General features: G+C 56.5%; 1 protein-coding gene across 6 annotated transcripts in view; it reads left to right on the top strand.

Moving 5' to 3' along the window:
- The window catches only part of NOL4L (nucleolar protein 4 like), a 115,746-nt gene extending 95,046 nt beyond the window's left edge, over positions 1 to 20,700 (top strand). For all 6 annotated transcript variants that reach the window (XM_088153705.1, XM_088153706.1, XM_088153707.1 and 3 more), the window contains 6 exons: positions 8,006 to 8,277; positions 9,168 to 9,353; positions 9,548 to 9,739; positions 10,828 to 10,950; positions 13,892 to 14,093; positions 16,960 to 20,700. In XM_088153705.1, the coding sequence (XP_088009831.1) occupies positions 8,006 to 8,277; positions 9,168 to 9,353; positions 9,548 to 9,739; positions 10,828 to 10,950; positions 13,892 to 14,093; positions 16,960 to 17,162 (1,178 nt within the window). In that variant the 3' untranslated portion in view covers positions 17,163 to 20,700. The remainder of the gene's footprint in view (positions 1 to 8,005; positions 8,278 to 9,167; positions 9,354 to 9,547; positions 9,740 to 10,827; positions 10,951 to 13,891; positions 14,094 to 16,959) is intronic.
- The last annotated feature ends 529 nt before the right edge of the window (positions 20,701 to 21,229 follow it).

The raw sequence follows: 21,229 nt of genomic DNA, 5'->3' as shown, positions 1-21,229 counted from the left end.
AGGACAGATCCTGGCCCCAACAGCTTAATAGCTTGGCACGCGGTTCAAGCCCGTGAGGAGAGTACCTGATTACTGGCAGAGGGCGTGCGGTAATGCCCGAACCATGCAAGAAAGGTGCAGGGTGGGTGGGTTGAAAGAGGAGGTTGAAGCCAGAGGGTGCACAGGAGGGAGCTCCAGGCGTGGGAGCTGCGAGGGGGAACCCTCTTACTGCAGGGATGGGGATGGTGGGACCGGAGGAGCGAAGTGGGGCTGAGGGGGTGAGCCATGGAGAAGGAGCACGCACTGGGTCGTGGAGGAGGAGCCAGGGGATCGAGGTGATGCCATGGCACCGTGGGTGGCTTGGCGCCCTGCGCTGCTGTACCCTTTAGGAGTTTTAAGACGATTGCACGAGAGGGCTGCAGCTGTCCTATTGATCGCAGCAGAGGCAGCCGAATGAATGAAAGGCGTTGGCCAAATGGAAAAAGAGCATGGGGCGTACTTTTGCCTATTGCGCGGGGGGCAGCTGTAAGGTGGGGTATGGGCAAGAGCATCAGCTGATTAAGAGAGCGGAGCTCCACGTTGGCGCCTCCCTTCCTCGCCGGTGGAGCTTCAAAGCCCGGGATTCAGCCCCCCGAAGCCAAGGCGAGGCTCTTGGAAGCGCTGATCGGCCATTTCCTCCACCCGGTTCTGGCCTGTCTTTCCGACGCAGGCAGGGGCTTCCCCTTTCCTGCCTTCCCTCCTCCCGGGTAGGGCGCAGGCCTGGCCCAGGGCTGCCCACTGCCTCTTGCCGTGAAAAGCGTTCTCTGGATGCGCTGCCAGCGGCACCGGTGCCCCTTCTCCTCTTCCCCCCCACGCACCCCACAGCCCGGCGTGCCCATTCTGGACCCGGAGAACCCGCGTTCTCCTTTCAGCACCTCACATCAACAAGTAGTTTACTTGCCCACTTGCCAATCAGTGTCCGCAAACTAAATGGCATAATGGGGTGTAATCTTTCATCACAGCTGAAGATTAAGGGAGGAGATGAAGGAATAAAAGGGAGGTAAAGTGAGCTCAGGAAAATTTCCTTTAAGTTGCTATGCTTTCAGCCCTCCGGTTAAAAAGAGGGGAAGAAAAGGTTACGGCCAGCCTTTGTTTGCAGCTGTGGCGAGTAAGAGGTGGCACCAAGGATGGAAATCCCTGGGGAGGGAGGAGGGGATGCCCCCTTCACGGCAGTCTGGGCCCTTAGTAAAGCAGAGGCTCTCCTCTCCCTGCCTTGGCTCCGGAGCATAGAAAGTAGGAAGGCGGACGGTGGCATCGCCGGGCAATGAGTGCGAACCGTCCCGGCGGCTCTCTGGCGTTGGGGAGAAGAGATCGCCAGGCCACGCGTGGGGCTTCCTGGCCGTCTGGGCAGTCAGCACCCCACATTCGGGAGGGAGCCATCGTGCGCTTCTGTCCCACCGCATCGCCGGCGTGTGCAGTGGTGGCTGAAACGAGCTGAAATGTCGCGTTGCGTAGAGAGCCAGCCTAAAATGGATCCGCCACATCAGGGCACCGAGGGCTTTGGGCAGGCGGAAAGATGCTCCTCGGTTCCTTTAGCGCCTGCTGCTCCTGAGCACCGCAGCGCAAGGGTGGGAGGGTCCCCCCCGCAGCGGGAGGCCCCCAGGGTGCTGCTGAGCCTGTCCTGCCCTCTCCTTCCACCCCCCTCCAAATCTAGCTGCGTTGGGAGCGCATTAGCATCTGCGTCTTGCGTGGGGTGCTGGCAGAATTGGGGTGCTGTGGTGGGGGCAGGCCTGCGGGAGCAGCCCCCTTGGCTGCGCTTCCTTGGTGCCCTGACCTTTCCTGCCTCCCTGCTCTCCTCCTACCCTCCTGCCAGGAAGAATTCCTAGCGCTTCACTCCTTTCAAGCCCAGGAGAAATGCCCAGCCCCGTGCCATTCTCCCTGGGAAGAGAGGGGAGACCCCGCCAGGGTGGACGGAGTGATCCCAGGCGGGGTCTGGGCTGCCCAGAGTGGCTCATCCTCCATCAGGGCCTGTCTGCCTGCCACCCCTGGCAGAACCAAGCGCACCTTCCGGCTTTTGGCGGGGAGGGGAGGGGCTCAGAAAGGACCTCCCCCCATGTCCCTGCATGTGATCGGTAGGCTCCGCCAGAGCCCTTGCGCACCCTGGGCAGTGGTTGGCGTGGGTGGGGGCACCAGAGGAGCCCCTGCTGTCCTGCCAAGGGATTTTGCCCAGACCGGTGGCACTCCCGAGTCAAAGCAGGTCTTCCTCTTCCTGCCCGCAAAGGGAAACAGCTTGCTCCAGGCGTGGAATCCTTTCTCTCCCTTCTCCGCTCCAGCAAGACGCTCCATAGGCCCCTTTTCGCTCGCGGGGCAAGACCTGGGGCTCTTCTCTTGCCTCCCCCATCCCTGTAAATCCAGCATCATGAAGCAAAGGTGGATGGGCGGATGGATAGATTACGTGCCTCAGATCGGTGTCAGCTCTTAGCAACCACATAGATTTCCTCCAGGATGTTCTGTCCCCAGCCTGGCCCTTCAGGTCTTCCAACGGTGCCCCATGGCTGCCATAACTGAGTCCACCCCCCTTGCTGCTGGTCCTCCTCCTTTTCTCTTTCCTTCCCCTTTCCCAGCGTCAGAGCCTTCTCTAGGGAGCTAGGTCTTCGCATAATGTGTCCGAAGTAGGATAATTTGAGCCTGGTCGTTTGTGCCTCGAGGGAGAATTCTGGGTTGATTTGAACCCTAACCCTAACCCTAATCCATTGGTTTGTTTTTTGGGGCATCCACAGTATTCTCAGGAGTCTTCTCCAACCCCAAAGTTCAAAGGCGTCAATACTCTTCCTCTCCTGCTCTTCAAAATCCAACATTCACTTCCATAGATTGTCACAGGGAAGACTATGGTTTGCACGATTCTGAGCTTTGTAGGTGGAGACACATCACGGTATCTGAATATCTTTTCCAAGGCCTTCCTGGCTGCTCTGCCAAGTGCTGGTCTGCGGCGTATTTCTTGACAGCTGGTTCCTTTACTGTTGACGGTTGATCCTAGAAGTCAAGCTCTCCACCACTCCTTGTCAACCTTAAGGCTGGTTATTGTACCTCTGTCATTAGTTTGGTCTTTATACATGTAGTCCTCACTTAATGACCGTTTGATTAATGATGGTTCAAAATTACGACGGTTTCGGAAAAAGTCCTTTACAACCTGTACTCGCACTTACGACCGTCACAAACCGCTGCACCCGAATATCTTTCCCAAAGAGCAAAGATAAGCCACCAAAGAGCAAACATCAATCCCTGGTTGGTTTACAAAATAAGGGAAGTGCCCACTGCCCTGTTGCTGGCATTTCTCGCGAGCAGCATGATGGGCAGGACTGCAGTGGGGCTGGCTCTGTCCGCTGCCATCCCTCCCGCCCTCCCGCACACAGCCGAGACAGGTTGGACTTTGGAGCCAGCGTGCACCTGCCGTTGCCTTGAGTAGGAAAAAAGGGACGTTCCAGCCCTTCGTGTACAAATTCCACCCCACCCACCCCCCGGTGACGTGCAGCACTTTTTCTCTTCCCCAGGTCATTGTTCCTGGCCGCTACTTTCAGTCCTGGGTTGCGGGGCGGGGCGGCTTTTGTGCCAGCATCTTCTCCTGGAGGGGATGGTATTCCAGGAGCATAGCCTCCCCCCAGAGATCCAGACCTTCCCCAATCCTGCAAGCCTTTAGACCAGTGTTTCTCAACCTTGGCCACTTTCAGAAGTGTGGACGTCAACTCCCAGAATTCCCCAGCCAGCCATGCTGGCTGGGGAATTCTGGGAGTTGACGTCCACACCTCTGAAAGTGGCCAAGGTTGAGAAATATAGCTTTAGACCTTCTTTAAAAATGTGGCTTTTCTACCAAGCTGCGGGTGGTGTGCCCCCTGGTAAAGGAATGCGACCCCCCCATTATGAGATGCTGCTGGTGGTGTTTTCGCTTGATCTTCTGTACGGAGCTGATTTTAATTTATGCCGCCCAGAGTCCGTTTCCTTATAAATTGAGATTATCCGTCAATATATACGGGGAACTGGAAATGCTTTTTCGGAGGCTTTAGCAACGGTGGGAGCAACCGCAGCTGTCCATTTGTCCTCCTGGTCGCTCCCTGTCCCGAGTCAGAAAGTGGGGTTTTTGCACTCCCGCAAGGACCCGTTTTCCGCTTGCGTGTCAGATCGTCCGCTTCTCCCACAGAGCAGGGTGCAGCCTAGCTCCTGCCCGTGTGCAGAGTGGCGGCCTTGTAGGGGGATCCTCCCGCTGCAGCTGTTTTATTCCCTTTGTGGTCCAGAACCACGTCACCCACCCTTGCCTCTTCAAGCGCGTGGGTGACCAGGACCCGATTCCCAGCCCTAACGTGGCTCTGTCCGTGGTCTCGTCCCGGCACATGGGGCAGGGAGACAAAAAGGCCTTGGAGAAAGGAAGGGCGAGGGTTGCCAGCGCTGGGTCCGGGAATGGGTGCGTGCCAAGGGTGTGCTCTGCTCCCGGGCTCAAGGCACTGGCCTTGCACCGGTACAGTCGTCTGGCTGGCGAGATTTGCCCGTCTTCGGTGTTTTCACAAGACGTCGGATGTGATCCATGGAGCGAATTAGCCGAGTTCCCCCAAAGGGCCAAAACCAGAAAACCTTACGCAGGTTGGCGCTGATCGAGCTTAGCAGTTTACTTCTTTGGCTCCATTTATTTAGACCTATGCCGCCGCCCCTCTCGCCAAAGAGACTCTGGGCGCGAACAAAGTTTAAAGATAAAAGCAATCATATAAACAGTGGTAAAAGAACACATGACCCACAACTGAAAAAAGGAGCAGAAGCCGGCGCCAAGAACAAAAGTGCAAAGTTTTGCTCCGCTAATGTGTGAACGTCGCCACCTGGTCTCCCTGTCTTCGGTTTAGCTCGTTACACACTGTGCGGACGCAGCCAGGGCGCCTGTGTGTCTGTGCGCTGGTTAGTGGAATCGGGTCGTGGGGGCGGCAGGGCAGCGGGAGCAGTTGTGGTTCCCCGAAAGGCCCAGCTGCTGGGCCCCCCCGCCTCCCCCATCTCTCCTCAAGCAGCTGAGTCCTGGAAAGAGGGCGGGGAGGAGGCGCAGTTCAGATCGTCCCGCTGCCTTTCTGCAAATGGCCCCACTCTCGACCCATGTCAGAACAGTCAGTCGTGGGAACGAAGCGAACCCTCCCGCAGCTGGATCGGGATTGCTCTGGGGGGAGCCCAGCCTCCCTCCCTCCCTCCCTCCTCCCCCCCCCAGGGCAGAAGTCGCTCCTCCAAGGGGGGGGCGAACGCACATAAGAGCCTCTTGTGGGCAAGAGAAAGGAAGCAGCGTGCAATTCGAGATGGCGGGGGTGACTCCGGGAGGGGGTCTGGGGTCATCTGGAGTCTGGTTTTCAGGAGGTCAGGATGGGGTGTGCCTCCCCCCTCCCCCCCGCGGCTCTGGTGGACCCAGCCCTCCACCGCTGCACCGCGCAGACTCTCACAAAGCAGACCGTAGTGAATTGTCTTCCACGATGAGAGGCTGGCACCTTTTGAATTCTGGGCGCCGGAGGCCCTTGGGGTGGGCCAGGAGGCTTCTGTTGCCAAGGTGGGTGTTTGAACCCGTGTCCCCAACCTGGCGCCCTGCAGATGCCCTCCAGCTATAATCCCTCTGAGCTGCCTCTGGTGGTGGGGATGGCCAGCGGCACCCGGGCGCCAGTGCCACGCCACCGCGGTCGCCCTGGGGCCTTTTGGGATGCTACCCCTTTCCATGGCAGCCCACGGGCCTACAGGGAGGGCTGTCCCGGGGTGCACGTAGAGGAGGCACTCGGTTGCTGTGGCAATGCCCGCTTGGCTCTGGGGCCAGCGGAATTAATCCTCCCAAGAGCCACGGGCAGATCAAGCTGGTGATCCTCTCGGAAGGGGCTGAGCGGGAGCGGGGAGAGCCTCTCCAGCGGCCCCCCCTCTGCACAGCAGCAATTCAAGGGAGGGGCCCTCTGGCCAGGCATCTAGGCGAGCCCTGGCACAGGACGAAGCCCGGATGGGCATATGTCTTGCCCGTCTCGCTTGCCAACCTAAGAAGAGCCTGAGGGCACCTTGCAAACAGCGCCTGGCAGGCTCCTTTTCTGCTGCTTGGGCAGTTTCCTCCTTCCACATCACCTTGCAGCCCCCCCAGCCTCCCTCCTGCGCTTCCCTCATCTGGGTCAGTGATTAATCGAGATTAAAGAGTGCGGAATCCGAGGAGATCCCGCAAACAAATAGATCCTCCCAGCTGGCAGAGGTGGGGATGGAGGCACCACAGGCTTGGAGGCCGAGCTGGGGCTGGACACCTGGCATCCTCCGGACCCTTTGGACTACAGTTCCCATAAGCCAGCCAGTGTGGCCAGAGGGCAGGCTTATGGGAGCTGTGGCTCGGAGCACCTGGAGGGTGCCTCCTGCCTGCCTGGCTTGGAGCCGGGGAGGGTGAGGGCAGGGGTTCTCTCTCCCCCAGCAGCGGCTGGACCCCAGTCGTCCCACCCCTTGGGGGAAGGCACGGGCGGGAGGACGTCGGGGGCGCCTCTGCCCTCCTTTGCTTGCCCCCCAGCTTTTGGCCCCGGGCAGGAAGCGGCGCGTGGGAGCCCTTGGCGCGGGAAGGGGGAGTGTGCTGCAGGGTCTCTTGCTGAGCCTGTGGGGAGGGCCCAGAACGGGGCCTGTGCAGAGGGGTTGCCTCGGCCTCAGGGGTGGGCCTGGGGCTGCGAGGCCATGGAGGTCAACCCTGGAGATGCAGCTGGAGCAGGGGAAGATGGGTGGGAAAGGGTGCCCCCAGGAGAGGGCTGGGCGCGGGACGCCTCTTCGTTGCTCCCGGGCCGCCCAGCAGGGAGGCAGTGCCAGCCCCGGCATGTGTGCTTGGTACAATGGATTCCAGGGCTGGAACAAGTGTTTCCAGTGGGGGGGAAGGGGGGCTAAAGACTGGCACGTAGGCAATCTCCATGGGAACCGGGGAAGCAGCAGAGCCCGGCAACAGCGGAGGAGGAGGAGGAGGAGGAGGAACGTCTGCAGGTTGGGGGGGGTCAGATGGGATCCCAGCGGCAGGAAGGCCAGTGGCTGGAGGCCAGGCGGACCAGAGCTGCCCCGGTGGAGGAGGGAGCGAGGCTTCGGCCAGGCCCCTCGGATCTCCACTGGGCAGCCCACCCTGGGTCCCATCCTCGGGGAGAGAGGAGGCGTGGGCGCCCCTCTACGTCAGGAAGGCTTCTCGAGGGCAGAAAATGCCCCCTTGAGGGTCTCCCGGGTCAGAGCTGAGGCTGCAGAGCGCTGAGTGGATGAGGGGGAAATGCCCCGGCCAGCCGGCCAGCCAGGATACGCCCGCTCGTCCCTCTCGCCCGGTCTCCTAACCGCCAAACGGGTTTTCCGAGCCTGCAAAACAGACTTGAGCGAACCTGCCAAACTGGACTCGGAACCGGGATGTGCAGACGCGGCAGAGCCGGGGAGTCTGCGGTGGCAAACCGTCAGGAGTAGCGCCTTTTCCGACTAACACGTTTTATCCAAAGGCAGAAGCTTTTGTGAGCTTCAGTGAGATTCGTCGGTCGGAAAGGCGCTACCGGGCTCCTCCTGGCTTTTGGCTTCCGCTGCTGCAAAATCTCTGGGGGAAAGTGAGCTTTCTGGTGTTGCTGTTTGGACCGGCCCCCCACTCCAGCCTGTCCCTTCAGAGCAGCCCCTCCTTCCCTGGCGATGCGCTTCCTAAGACAGGGGCGCAACCCTCCGCTCCCCCAGAGGTCTCCCACTGGGCTTTTTGGATGGCTGAGGTTGGGGGGCTTTGAAGGGGCAGAACGAGTGCCTTGTCGCTTGCTGCTTCACGGAGCCCCCATTCCACCCCTTACGGTTCCTGCAGCATCCTCCCGCTGTGGGCCCTGGCGCTGCTGATTTGGGGAGCGCGGCCCCCAGCAAGTTCCTCCCCTGCCCCCCACTGAAGGGGCTTTCCTCACTGGCTGCGGGCAGGGGGAGAAGAGGGCGTCCCCTGGGGAAAAGGGGCCTTCCGGCACTGGCGAAAGGCTCCGCTGGACGCAGAGCTGGGGTCGCAGCAGCGCCGGGTGACCCGGCTCTCTCGTTGCAGACGATTCCTCCTCGGAGAGCTGCAGCGGGAATGGCTCGTCCACCCTGAACCCCTCCACCTCCAGCAGCACTCAGGGCGACGCCACCTACCCAGAGGTGAACGGAAATGGAGCTGGTGCCCCCATGGATTTCAGTGCCTCGTCGGAGGACCAGCCCATCAACCTCTGCGACAAGTTGGCCCCTGCTCACGTCACCTCGGCCTACCAGTCGGACAGTTGCAGCGCCGACGGCCTGCGGAGCCGGGCGAAGTACGGAGCCAAAAGCACAACCGAGGTGGGTCTGAGCGGGCGGCCGTCGGGGGCTGGCTCCTGGCCCGCCTGCGGTGCAGTCGGAAGGCGCGGGCAGCTGGAGGCAAGGGAAGGAAACGGGAGGGCTTGCCAGGGAGGCCCCCGGATGGGCTTGGCATCGTCACGTGAAAAGAAGCAGAAGCCAAACCTAGGAATCCGGGGTCCCCTCTTGGTTGGTTCTGGCTAGCATTCCCATCCACCCAGCCCATCAAACGCGCACCGTCCCACGCGAGGTGGGTCTTGCTGGCCTGCCCTCGTGACGCTGAGGACGCCCAGTTTTGGAAGAGATGCGCCGGGCTCAGAAATTACAGAGAAGCTGTGCGTACAGGAGAAAGTAGTTTAACACCAACCGCATTAAGCCAATTTAGGCATCGGACTCCTCGTTCTGGGAAAGCGCAGCGGGGAACGTAACTCAGAAATGGGGATTTCGGGGCTGAGGAAAGGGGACGGAGAGGGTGGAACTGTGCAGCACCAGTTGGGGCACTGGCTGCCAACTTGGTTGGATGAGACAAACGCATGGCTGGGAGTTGCGTTCCTTTGATTCTTCTGGCAGGAATCAGACAGCCCTTTTGGGGTACCAAGTGAGGTGGGGCTACAGCGAGGCCATTCAGCCCATCTCCGAGGAGAGCAGGGTGGGCGAGTGGGGCCCCTGTGCTGCTCCTCGCCAGATAACTCTGCGGTGCCCCTGCGGCTGCTCTGGGGGCTGGAAGAGCTCCAGCAAGGGCAGGAGTGGGCTGCACATTGATAAGGCTGATCTCGCCAGGAGACCCAGACACGTGCCCAGGGAGGGTGAACCCGGGGGAAATCCGAACGTCCCAGCAGGGTGACGGGGGCGAGCCGAGGGTCCAAGCTGGTGACCCCTTCCTCTTCCGGCAGTCCCCCCCCTACAGCTCTGGCAGCTACGACTCCGTCAAGACCGAGGTCAGCGGATGTCCCGAAGACCTGACCGTGGGCAGAGCTCCCACGGCTGACGATGATGACGATGACCACGACGACCACGAGGACAACGACAAGATGAACGACTCGGAAGGCATGGACCCCGAGCGGCTAAAGGCTTTCAACGTACGGGCGCTGCGCCGGTGGCGAGGGGAGGGTCGGCCTTGCTCCCCCGACTCCCAGCGGGAGAGGCCTTGCTGGCCCGGCAGAAGGCTTCCGATGCAGCCCCCGCTGAGGGCCTGAGCCGGCGGCCGTTCTGTGGGTAGCCCACGCGGGCCAGGAGGAGGAGGGGCCTGACTTGTTCCCTGTTGCTTCTGCAGATGTTTGTACGCCTTTTTGTGGATGAGAACCTAGACCGCATGGTCCCCATCTCCAAACAGCCCAAAGAGAAAATCCAGGCCATCATTGAGTCCTGCAGCAGGCAGTTCCCAGAGTTCCAGGAACGAGCTCGCAAACGTATCCGCACTTACCTCAAATCTTGCCGCCGCATGAAGAAAAACGGCATGGAAATGGTGAGTGTTCCCGTTGCTGCTCTGCTGGCCTCCTGTTTTTCTGTGCCGGCCTCCCGGTTGCCACTCTTCCTCTTTCGAAACGCCGCCGGTGTATCAGGGCCACCTCTTGGTGACCTTTTTCAGAGTAAGGCCCTGAGACCGGCTGTGAGTCAACACCCGTGAAATGGCTGGAGGCGTTGCCCTGAGGTTTGGGTTGTGGGGTTGTCAATGGGGTGATACCTGGTTCTTGTTTCCGTTGGGTTTTTGGAAAGCGGTTGCGATCCTGAGGTTGGGGAGCCAAAAAACAGAGGGCCAGTTCAGACAAGACCCGGGTGCTGATCACCAGTAGGAGGCTGTAGGCCTAAGGCTTGCTCCGGACGCGTTTCGTCTGAGAATCAGCCCCACCACAGGGCAAGACCACCCTCAACACAGTTTTGCTCCTGGATGGTAGCCGTGATTGCTTCCCTTGGCCCCTGGATAATTTGGCCCCTGCATTGGTCACATCCGGGTCCAGATCTAGCCACAGGCTTTTATGTGGGGGCTGCCTTGGCAAGGCATTTGGGGGCTTCCCCTGGTGTCAAATGTGGCAGAGGCAGAATTGTTGGGGGTTGCGTTATGACACCCATTATTTCACCCGGTGTTTCTGGTCTGTGGCTGCGCACAGTGGAAAACGCTGGCTATATCTTGAGAGCCTGTCCACTTGGGACCAAGACTGCCTTCTCTCAGGTGACTGCCTGATGTCCTGGATGTGGATCAGGGCTTTTGCAGTCCCAATGCCCCGGTGGTGGGGCTCCTGAGGCCCAGGAAGTCAAATGTCTTGTCAGCACATCCTTCAGACCAGGGTTTTTCAACCTTGGCAACCTGAGGATGCGTGGACTTCAACTCCCAGAATTCCCTATGCCGGCTGGGGAATTCTGGGAGTTGAAGTCCACGCATCTTCAAGTTGTCAAGGTTGAAAAACACTGCTTTAGACCTTTCATTCTTCTTCCCCTTCTCGGCCTTCTTAGTTGCTCGTGTTACCTTTTCAACTGAACCTTACATAGCCATAAATATAGCCATATTCAGTTGCTCCAGCTGCTGGCTTTCCTGAAAATGTTCCTTTCCTGCAGACCAGGCCTACCCCCCCTCACCTGACCTCAGCCATGGCCGAGAACATCCTGGCGGCCGCTTGTGAGAGCGAGACGCGGAAAGCAGCCAAGAGGATGCGGCTGGAGATCTACCAGACGTCGCAGGTACCGGCCCCGGAACCGAACTCTTTTCCGGCACTGGGTGTGGGGATAAGTGTCCCCGAGCCTCTGCGCCCCATCCTTGACTCGGGGTACTGGTTTGGTTCCAAAACTTACGTGATCAGAATTCGTTTACGTGCCACTTCAGTCCTAGAACTGACTCTAACATAATAAGCGCTTATGCTCCCCAATTCAACAATATGGCGGACAGTGAAAAACATAGAATTAAAGCATCACATCGTGCTGAGGAAAACTGATCCAAAATACAGATAGTCCTTGGTTTACGACAGCAACTGGGACTGGAATCGATCAGGCCGCTTAGGGATGGCAGTTCTGGTGGTTCCAGTTGCCGCTGTTAAGTGAGGACCATGCAGGTCATTAAGCGAGGACCTCATGTAACCATGACTTCCAACTTTTTGCCAGCTTCTCCACTGACTTTGCTTGCGGGAAGCCAGCAGGGAATGTCGGAAATTGCAGTCACGTCACTGTGGGACGCTGTGCCAGCTGGAACTCCAAGGACTGGTCATAACTACCATTTGTCCAACGCCATCATAAGCGTGAATGGTTGCTGAACGAGTGGTCATAACCCGAGGACCATATGTATTTAATCACAGCTTCATACAAGGGGGACCCAGTTCTCAGACACTTCCCTGGATAAGCCAGATCTTAATGACTTTGTTCATGCTGATCCAAACTCAGGGGGAATGCTGTTCCATAGAAGCGGGGCAACATCTGAAAAGATGCACCTTCATGGCCCCAGCAGTAACACTCTGTCAGAGTTTGGAGATCTCCCTTTCAGTTCTTTGGGATTAGGCAGACATCACTGGTAAGGGAAGGTCCTCACGATATCCCGTTCCTGAGCCACATTGAGCTTTAAGGGTGACAGCTAGCACCTTGAATTGCACCCAGAAGCCAGTCGGTAATCCATGCAGCTCCTGGAGGAGAAGTGTTATCCAGGCAAAATGAGATGCGCCCACAATATCTTAGGCTGCTGCATCTGGGACCAGCTGCAGTTTTCACACTGCACTAGTCCAACTGAGAGGTGATTGAAGTATGAGTGACTGTGAGTAGGGCCATCTGATCTAGGAATGGTTGTGATCAACACACAAGATACTGCTGTGCGAATGACCTCCTCACCACAGTGGCCACCTGCTCCTCAAGCAGGAGTTGTGAGTTCAGGAGGATTGCCAAGCTACAAATGTGTGCTATATGAGGGAGCACTACCTTATCCAGAACCAAAGGGAATGTCCCCAGCCTCCGTTGGTTTCCAGACCCAAAGGCACTCTCATGGTACGCTTAAACATGAGTCTCTTCCCCCACATCCAGACCCTCACAGCCTCCAGACCAGAGCTGCTCAATCTTGGCAACTTTAGGAGTTGAAGTCCACAACTCTGGGATAACCACTCAACTAGAACCCCTATCCAGCCCAGAGTCACTGGGTATCTTCATCATCATCATCATCATCATCATCATCATCATCATCATCATGATGCTGATATCTGACCCTGTGTTGATGGATGACCTCCCCAACAGATCTTGCTTATAATCTTTTTTTTATATTTAAGAAGATGGGCCGGTTGTGCCTTTCAAGAAAGCTTGCAAGCGGTGCCTCCGGAGTCGGTGGGGAGATCAAAGATGGTGGCACTCTTGCTTGTGGCTTTTCCCTAGGGAGCCCCCACACGTCAACGGCTTTGCTGACGACTTTGGGTTAAAAGGATTAAGGGGTTGGGGAAGACTTATTTCTCTCAGTGGTCCTGGCCATGGTGGTCTCGGGGGTGGCAGTTTCTGTGGTTCCTTGTGCCACAGCTGCGTTGGGGGAACGTGTTCCCAAATACATGTTCAGCTGGGAGGAACTTTTATTAGCCATTCTCCTGCCGTTCAGCACATCTGCATGCTGTATCGTCTCATCATAGGCTGCAAACATCACACAGTGAAATTAACTAAACTTTAGTTGATTCGTCAGCAACACGTTAATCAGCATTATTTGATGTTCTAAAGCTGCTTTGGATAAGGTGCCTGTCCCTTTTACGAGGGATTGCAGAAGAGCATGTTAATGACATTCATTTCTTTTTGACAGTATTTGATAGATTGAAAGTAAGTTAACTGAATTTGCTCTGATGTATCTCCTAAAGGGCTTTACACTTTGTTGATACTTTCTGCTCAATTAGCAAAAGTCAAAGAACTTACATTGTTAAAATGTGGACTCATTTAATGCACTAAACTTAGTCCAGAGGCAAACAAAGTTATCAGATTGCAGGAACATTTTTCTGAGGAAAAACAGTTTAAAAGATTAGGGTGTTTTAACTGAGAATCACCACCACCAAGCTAGCTTGCCACTCAAAGGGTTGGCTCTTAGCCTTGATGGGGGCGGGACTGTCGTCTGTTGGGAGACCAGTGGGCTTCCTTGGGCAGCTGGCTGGCCGCTGGGAGAACAGTCTGCTGGACTAGATGGGCCAGGGTGTCTGATCCAGCAGAATAAGTTTATATGGTACAAGACACGGTCTTAGAAATGCTTTTACCCCTAATAATGTTGATGCTCCTAATTTGATTAGTACATATTCAGAGCACAGAGACCTTCTTTGCACAGTGTAGAATTCTCTGCCACCCGGTGGAGCGATGGCTCCTGTCTTAGATAGATTGAAAAGGGGCTGGAGAACTCCCTGGAGGAGAGGCTGGAGAGCAATACAGCACGAGGCCTGTGCTGGCTCCACCACTCATGGTCTGGGGGCCAACGATGGAAGGAGGCTGTTGGCTTCATGCCTTTCTGAGAGATCTCCAGAGCATCTGGCTAGTCGTGGTGGGCTCACTTAGCCTTTGGCCTCCAGAGGTTTGATGCTCTGCATTAAAGAAAAGGGAGCAAGCAAGGCAGGTGGCAAGCGAGCGAGTTGCTTGTGGTGGCCGAGGGACCCCGAGGGCTACAACCTGTCCTTTGTTCCTCTCCTTGTAGGACGAACCAGTTGCACTTGACAAGCAGCACTCCCGGGATTCGTCGGCTGTCACGCATTCCTCTTATTCACTGCCAGCCTCCTCCTTCTCCCAAGATCCCGTCTACATCAACGGGAGCCTGAACTACAGTTATCGGAGTTATGGGACCCTGGGCGGCAGCTTGCAACCGACTCCTTCACTCCAGACAGGGAATCACAGTAACGGTAAGGAGGGAGGCTGCCACGGCCCCTGCGTGCCCCGACAGGCGCCCCGCCCTGCTGCTAGATTTCTGGGGCAAGCCCGGGCAGTGGCCGAGCCTGGGAGGTCGCCCTGGATCCAGTGAAATCCGCAGCACCTCTTTTGGACCTCCCCAGCCGAGGGTCACCATGAGCCTGAACTGCAGCTTCCCGACTGTTCCTCTGATCTGCACGTTGGCTTCCAGATACCCTTGGGGTCTGGTTTCTAGAGGGACGGTTGTGTGCAGAAACTAAATAGAGGCAGATGGACAAAGCCCCTCATCATGACGGTTAGACTCATGGGCTTGGCAGGGGGGGATTCCCAAGGTTGAGAACCCTGGTCCAGAGAACCATTTGCCTTCATAAAACTTGGTAATGTTATGGTGCTCCATGTTTTCTCTTGTCTGAGTCCCTTGGTGGGGGGGAGCACCATCAATGTCATCCCATCTCCCTGACCACAAAGGAGGATGCTTTCGAGTCCCACGTGCCCAGCAAGTTTCAGCTTCCGCTGCATTGGGCTCATGCGCAACACTCCCCCGCCTGCGGCAGCCCGACCCCTGTGGGACCCACGCAGCCCCCACTCCTTGCCTGGGACTCCCGCCTCTTCCCATTTCGCATTCATGTGAGCTCCCTGCTTAACGACCCACATGGTCCTGGGGTTCGGATGGCAACCGGGACTGCCGGGACTGCTGTCGCTAAGCGGTGCGGTTGCGTGGCGTCACGCTTTACAACCGCATTGCTTAGCAACGGCAATACTGGTCCTAGTTGCCGTCATAACCCGAGGATTACCTGTAAATAAATAAGACCAGGCAGTCTATGTCCAGGGAAGGGGAGCCCGCCCCCTCCCCAGTAATTGATTCCACTCTCAAATTCTTATTATTGTTTCCTAACATTTTGTCTGGATGTGCCTTGCTGTATAAGTCCATTATTCCACGTCCTGTACTCCGAATGAGAGAGAACAAAGCTCGACATTCAGTGTTCAGGAGGCCATCGTGTTCCCAGATCAGCTGGTTTTCTCAGGGCTGCCTTTCCCCAGCTGCTTCCAGCCCCTGATCGTTCTCACTGCCTTTCACTGAACCTGTTCTAACGTCCCTGAGTCCTACTTAAGGACACGCTACTGGAGATGAGGTCTACCAAAGCCGTGTATAATTTATTTATTTTTTATTTATTTATCAAATTGGTCACCGCCCATCTCGTTGAAACAACTCTGGGCGGTTTACAGCAGAGATAAAATTCATTAAAATGCAACATAAAAACAGTCCTAAAAATAAATAGGGTCCAAGAAAGATGGAGAGTTGGCAAGTAATTCCAGGGAGCGTCATCAGGGGGCTAACCACCCCCAGGGACGGGTAGAGCCCACATCACCCATGCACGCTGGCAGAGCCAGGTCTTTAAATCTTTTCAGAAAGCCGGGAGGGTGGAGGCCCGCCGGACCTCTGGGGGGAGAACATTCCAGAGGGCAGGGGCAACGGCAGAGAAGGCTCTCCTCCTGGGCCCTGCCAGCCGACATTCCCTCGCTGACGGGACCCGCGACATGCCCTCTCTGCCTGACTGGGTGGGATAGGTTGATGTGACGGGTGAGACAGTCCCTCAGGTAACCTGGTCCCATGCCATGTAGGGCTTTAAAGGTGATAAGCAACACCTTGAATTGGACCCGGAAGCAAACTGGCGCCCAGTGCAGCTCCCGCAGCAAAGGTGTTAGGTGTGCCATCCTCCGGGCACTCATTATCATATGTGGGGCTGCATTTTGAACCAGCTGCAGTTTCCGGATAGCTACCATGTAAACGGCATTGCAGTAGTCTAACCAAGAGATGACCAGGGCATGAGTGACTGACCGGGGAGCCTCCTCATCCAAGAAGTATCTATCTATCTATCTATCTATCTATCTATCTATCTATCTATCTATCTATCTATCTATCTATCTATCTATCTATCTATCTTTGTCCCAAATAACGATTACTTCCTGTGAAGTGGAAATCATACTCCTGTTGATCCGGCCTGAAACTGCATTTTCCTTTCACGAAGCCGTAGCGTGCTTTGTAAGGACACCCGTTGCCTCTGCCCATGATCCAGGAAGGCGCAGCTGATCTGGTCCTGGAGATCTGAATTCATGCAAAGGAAGGGGGTTCCCCCCGTTTCCTTCCCCTGCCTGGTTTGCCCAGATTCTTCTTCTTTCTAACTTGGTTGCCCACCTCTTCTGTGGATGTCTTGTCTACTGTGTTTTCTTATCAGGGCACCAGGGGGGGGGCAAAAAAGTCAAGATGATGGCCACAATCATGCAACTGAAGCCCCCTTTTTTACATGCATCAACACATCTAAATCACGTGTTCCAGGCCAGCACCTTGCCTTTTTTGACCGCCTTTGGCTGACTCAGACAGACAGATTTTCTTGTGCAGGAAACATGGGTAGAATTCTAAACTTGCGCCCCAAACAACAGCCCCAAGAAGAGGGGGCTTAAATGCGCAGGAGTAGCACTGACTTACCTTCATGTTTAAAGAGGCTCCGTTTGAAGATCCGAATTCTGCTTGGTCTTTTGCTCAAAGTGCTCTGCAGGAACATTTTTGAAAAGGGGGCTTTGGGGTGCACCGGAGAGCAAGCAGAGCCCCTTTTTGCAGCTCTTTAAAGAAGCCCCCTCTTTTCCTGGGATTGTGCTCTTTTCACAACCTACCACGCTGCAAACCCCCTTTTTGGACTCAAATCTGAAGTATCGCACAGCCCTTTCGTAGTATTTTTGGAAAAAACCACAGGGCCCCACCTGCTATCTGCGGACTGTAGTTGGGGCTTGGGCCCTGGTGGGCTGCTCCCTCCGTCCCTCGGCCTGACACCTCTGTCTCCCTCCCTCTCTGCTTTGCAGGCCCCACTGACCTCAGCATGAAAAGCGGCACGTCCAGCGCCACCCCCCCGGCCAACAGCACGAACAGGGGGGTGCCGGCCGCCCAGCTCAGCCCAACCGAGATCAGTGCTGTGCGGCAGCTGATTGCCGGCTACCGGGAATCCGCAGCCTTCCTCCTCCGCTCTGCAGATGAACTGGAAAACCTCATTTTACAGCAGAACTGACTGCTCGCCTCCCTGCGGCTCCTGTGCCGGAAGACACTGTCCACCGCTCGCCCGAGGCTCTCTTGATAATCTGCTCAGGACTGGCCATTCCTTTGCCTACCACCACCCTGGCACAGGTTCTTGATGTTTATCAGGTGGAACCCCGAAAGATCCCTCTTCGACCAGGAGCCTGTGGCCCAAGGAGCCTGCCTTTCAAAGCTGACCAAGCCAGCGCCCTCTGCCAACCCAGAGCCAGCCCCGCAGCCTGGAAGGACGTAGGACTATGGTGGTTTGGGGAGAAAACGGGATCGGGGTGGATGGAGCTTCGGGCACGGTCAGGATTTACTTGTGGAGCCCAGCAACGGTAGAGCCCTTTTCACCGCCCCCCTCCCACTTCTCCTGCCCCTTTCACGTCTTAGGAATTGCATATTTATTGAGAAACTCACCAACCCTCTCCCCGTTCTTTCTCTTCCCCATAATTTATTTTTTTTTCTAAAAATGGATTCTTGAGTTTGTACAGAATTGCCACTTTTGTGTCTCTCAGTGAGGAAGAGGTTTAATCCTGCACCGCCACATGCGCTTTCCGGCGGTCCAGCTCCTGGAGCCGGGAGGCAGGGAGGAGAAACGGACCAGCGAGGCTCTGAAGCCGGCGGAAAAGGGGGGGGACACTTTCGGGTCTCCCTCCCTTTGGCCAAGTGATCCTTTGGCCGCAGCCCCGGGCCCCCTTTGCCACGCTCGGACCGCAGTCGTCCTGCCAGGAGGACTTGGGGGGGGTCACTCTGTGGCAAAACCTCAGCAGCTCCCTGGCCTTCCTCCTCCACACTCTACCTCACTGCTGGGCGCTCCCCGCCAGCCCCGGCTCTCCCTTGAGGAGGCCAGGGTGGTTCCTTGTTGCGGGGCCCGCAAGAGAGCGGCATAGCACCCCAAAACGGAAGGTGTGTGGAAGGGGGCGAGCTAGAGCCCGCAAACGGAACTTCCTCCGCAAGTCACAGCGGTAGGCTTGTCTTGAAAAGGCAGCCCGTAGCCCGGTGGGCAAAGAACGGTGGCAGCCAGAGCCTGTTTTTTGAGGTGTGGAAGGGGACTGGCCCCCTTTTTTCCTCCTCCTCTTCCAACCGCCCCCCTGCCTTGCCCATGCAATTGCAAATGCACTTGCTTTTGCTCAGTGCAATATTGACCAGTGCTGCTAACATTAGGAACGGAGGAGACTGGGCGGCCTTAGCAGCCACAGCAGCAGCGACCAGAAACGGCTTGGGGTGACACTCGGGCCGACCTGCTTACCCTCTTCACCCTGCCCTGCCCTGCCCTGCCCTGCCCTGCCCCAGCCACATCTCCCCAGCTTTGCCAAGGAACAGCCGCCTCTGCCAGGCTGGGGGGCGCGCTCGCATTTTGGACAGGCCCATCCCGGGAGGGCCTCTTGAACTTGTCCCCGTTTCATTTTTGCATCACTCCATGCCTAAGCCCATCCGCCTGGCAGGGTTCCTTCCCTTGCTTGCGCTCCGGAGTCAGCCTGGGGCTTGAGCCCAGGGCCACCCGCTGCAGAGCCCTCGTCCAGGCTGTGCTCGGCCTGGGGAGCACTCGGCTTGCTGCGAAGGAGAACCGGCCGGCCTCTGTTGCGTCCCACCCGTTCCTGAGGACGAGGAGGGGTTCTCCAGGGGAGGAAGGGATTAACGTCTCTGCTAACAACCTTATTGCCCCTCCGCCGCCCCCTTGCTGACTTGATTCTCCTCCTGGGCCTGCACAATCTAGAGATGCTTGTCCTGCTGTTCCTCCTGCCAACTTTGATTTTGTGTAAATATTTATTGTGCCAGGTCCTGGCGAGCAACAGCCCTAGTACAAAACCCTTAGCATGCAAGAGTGGCAGAGACAATCGCCGTCCGGAAAAGAGCGGAGTTCACCTCCTTGCCTGCGGCCTTGGCGCAGCTAGGGGCGCATCAGGAACACAGAGCCATGTGATGGTGGGTGGGTGGCCCAGAGGCTCTGTGTGGACGCAGCTGAAGCTCCTTTGGTGTAACTTCGGCCCTCTTCACTAGGCCCCTTACTGCCGGGTGGCTGTCCGCCCGCCCGCCCCATTGTACATGAGTGGCAGACCGTCTGGGACTCAGAAGGGGCTCCCACGGTCACCAAGAGGCTGGCACTCGGCCCACCTTGAGTTTGCGATGCCTTCTGGCGAGCGCAGCGCCTGCAATCCCTATTGGACCCCAGAAGCCATGTTTCGTAAGATTCTTGGGACGCCCCCATGGTCTGTCCTGGATCCTTACCGACGAGGAACCCCTCTTTCTGCTGAAGGCCAGTTCTCTGGTACGTATTTGCAGGAGGGGCTCTGCCACTCCCCCCCCCGCACTCAGCAGGCCCGTCTTCGAGCGAGCGAGGCAAAGAGCACCCCCTGCTTTCCCACAGCAGCATTTGGACCCTGGGAAAGGCATTTGCAGGACCCTCTGCAGAGAGGATCCCCCCAGCCCCCGCCCCCTCTTTACAGGCCGATTCTTTCGTAGGTGGCCGTAACATTTAGTACCAGTTCCTTTACGAGAAATGCTGCTTTGAACTCAGAGGGTTAAATACAACTTTGATTTGTATTTTTTTTGTAAAACTTTTTACAAGGTAGTCTAGCAATTTCACCAGAATACCAATTACAATCTGTCCATGGTCTGATTTTTATACCATTTAGTGGTGCTTTAGAAAGTTTGGTTTGGTGGTTGTTTCCGAGCTGATTGGCTCAGTTCTTCACCTGTATGTACCTAAGACCAATGTGAACCTTTGTACTTTTTGCTCCTGACTTTGGACTCAGTGAAAGTGTACTGTTTACATGTACAGAACTCCCAGCACCCCTGTGTTCGGCAAGACCCGGTCTTGGCGAGGAAGACCCACCTCACCCTTCCTCATCTGCTTAGTGCAGCCACAGATCCGCTAACCTGTTTCCCTTCGCCGCTCTCCGTAAACACGCCGCACCCACGGCTCCCTCCTGGGCTGTACTGCTAGGAAGGGCTTAGGCCGGCCGACCCCCTTTCTCCCCTGCGGCTGGCCTGGCACCAAGGTCTCTCAGAGAATGGCTAAAGCAGAGGGCAGGCAAGGGGATGGCCCCTCCTAGCCTATGGCTCCTGGACCCCGACAGCGTGCTGGCCGTCAACAGATGCAGAAGATGGTGTGTGGACTGCTGGCGGGCACCAGGCTCCTTGCTCCTGCTAGGAATCCCCTCCCCAGCCAAACTGCAGGATGGCAGGGCGCGGTTTACAAGCTGCGAGGCACGGCCACCCTCGGGAAGAAAGGCGGCCGAGGCATTAGCCCTCCGGTGCAGTTACGAGCGTGATCAAAGCCCACCCATTTCCCCCCAGAGATACTAAACAGAAAACAAAGGCACTTAAAAGCAGCTTGAGAAGGCGACACTTCCCTGCTTAAATCAGTGGGAATTCCTCTGAAGAGAAAGTTCTTCCTAACAGGCACCTATGCAAATTCACGTGGCTCTTCTAAGCAGATGAGGACTTCTTTCCTCAATGTGCTATGGAAATATTTTTGTGTTCTAGACAGTGGACCTTTTTCCAGTAAATGTGGCTTAATATTTTAATTCTTAGATCGCGTGTTTGGTTTTATGTGATGCAACTTAATTCTGTTCTGTTTGTGAAATGAGTAGCACAGGCCAATCTCCTTGTCCTATTCACTTAAAGACCAACGAGCTGTTTAAATCAAGCGGTTCTTTCCATTCATGGTATTACTTGCTAAATGCACTGATTTCATAAGTATGTGGATTTTTTTGAGTCTGTATATCATATAAGACTGAATCTACTTAATAAACACTGTATAACAAACAGAACGCATCTCGCACCTTCCAGCGCGGTGGCAGTGGCTTCTCTTGGCCCAGGCACCGGAGAATCTGCAGATTACTCCTGGCTGCAGCCCCCAAAGGAGCAGGGCTGACTCCCCAACCCCTCTTGCCCATGTACAGGAGCCCCTACAATTCCCTATTGACTTGGGCAACTCATCCCTTCCAGGCACCCAAAGCTGAAAACCACAGTGGGTGCATTCGTTTTCACTCCTGACTAAGCTCACAATGGAGGTGCAGTCATATTAATTCCTAAATAACATTTTCCCCCCAC

Source organism: Python bivittatus, unplaced genomic scaffold (genome assembly GCF_059951505.1).
Source record: "Python bivittatus isolate LINGU-HERP-01145 unplaced genomic scaffold, Pbiv_v1 ctg000700_np1212, whole genome shotgun sequence".
Taxonomy (NCBI): domain Eukaryota; kingdom Metazoa; phylum Chordata; class Lepidosauria; order Squamata; family Pythonidae; genus Python; species Python bivittatus.
This window is presented reverse-complemented; position numbering and strand designations above follow the sequence as displayed.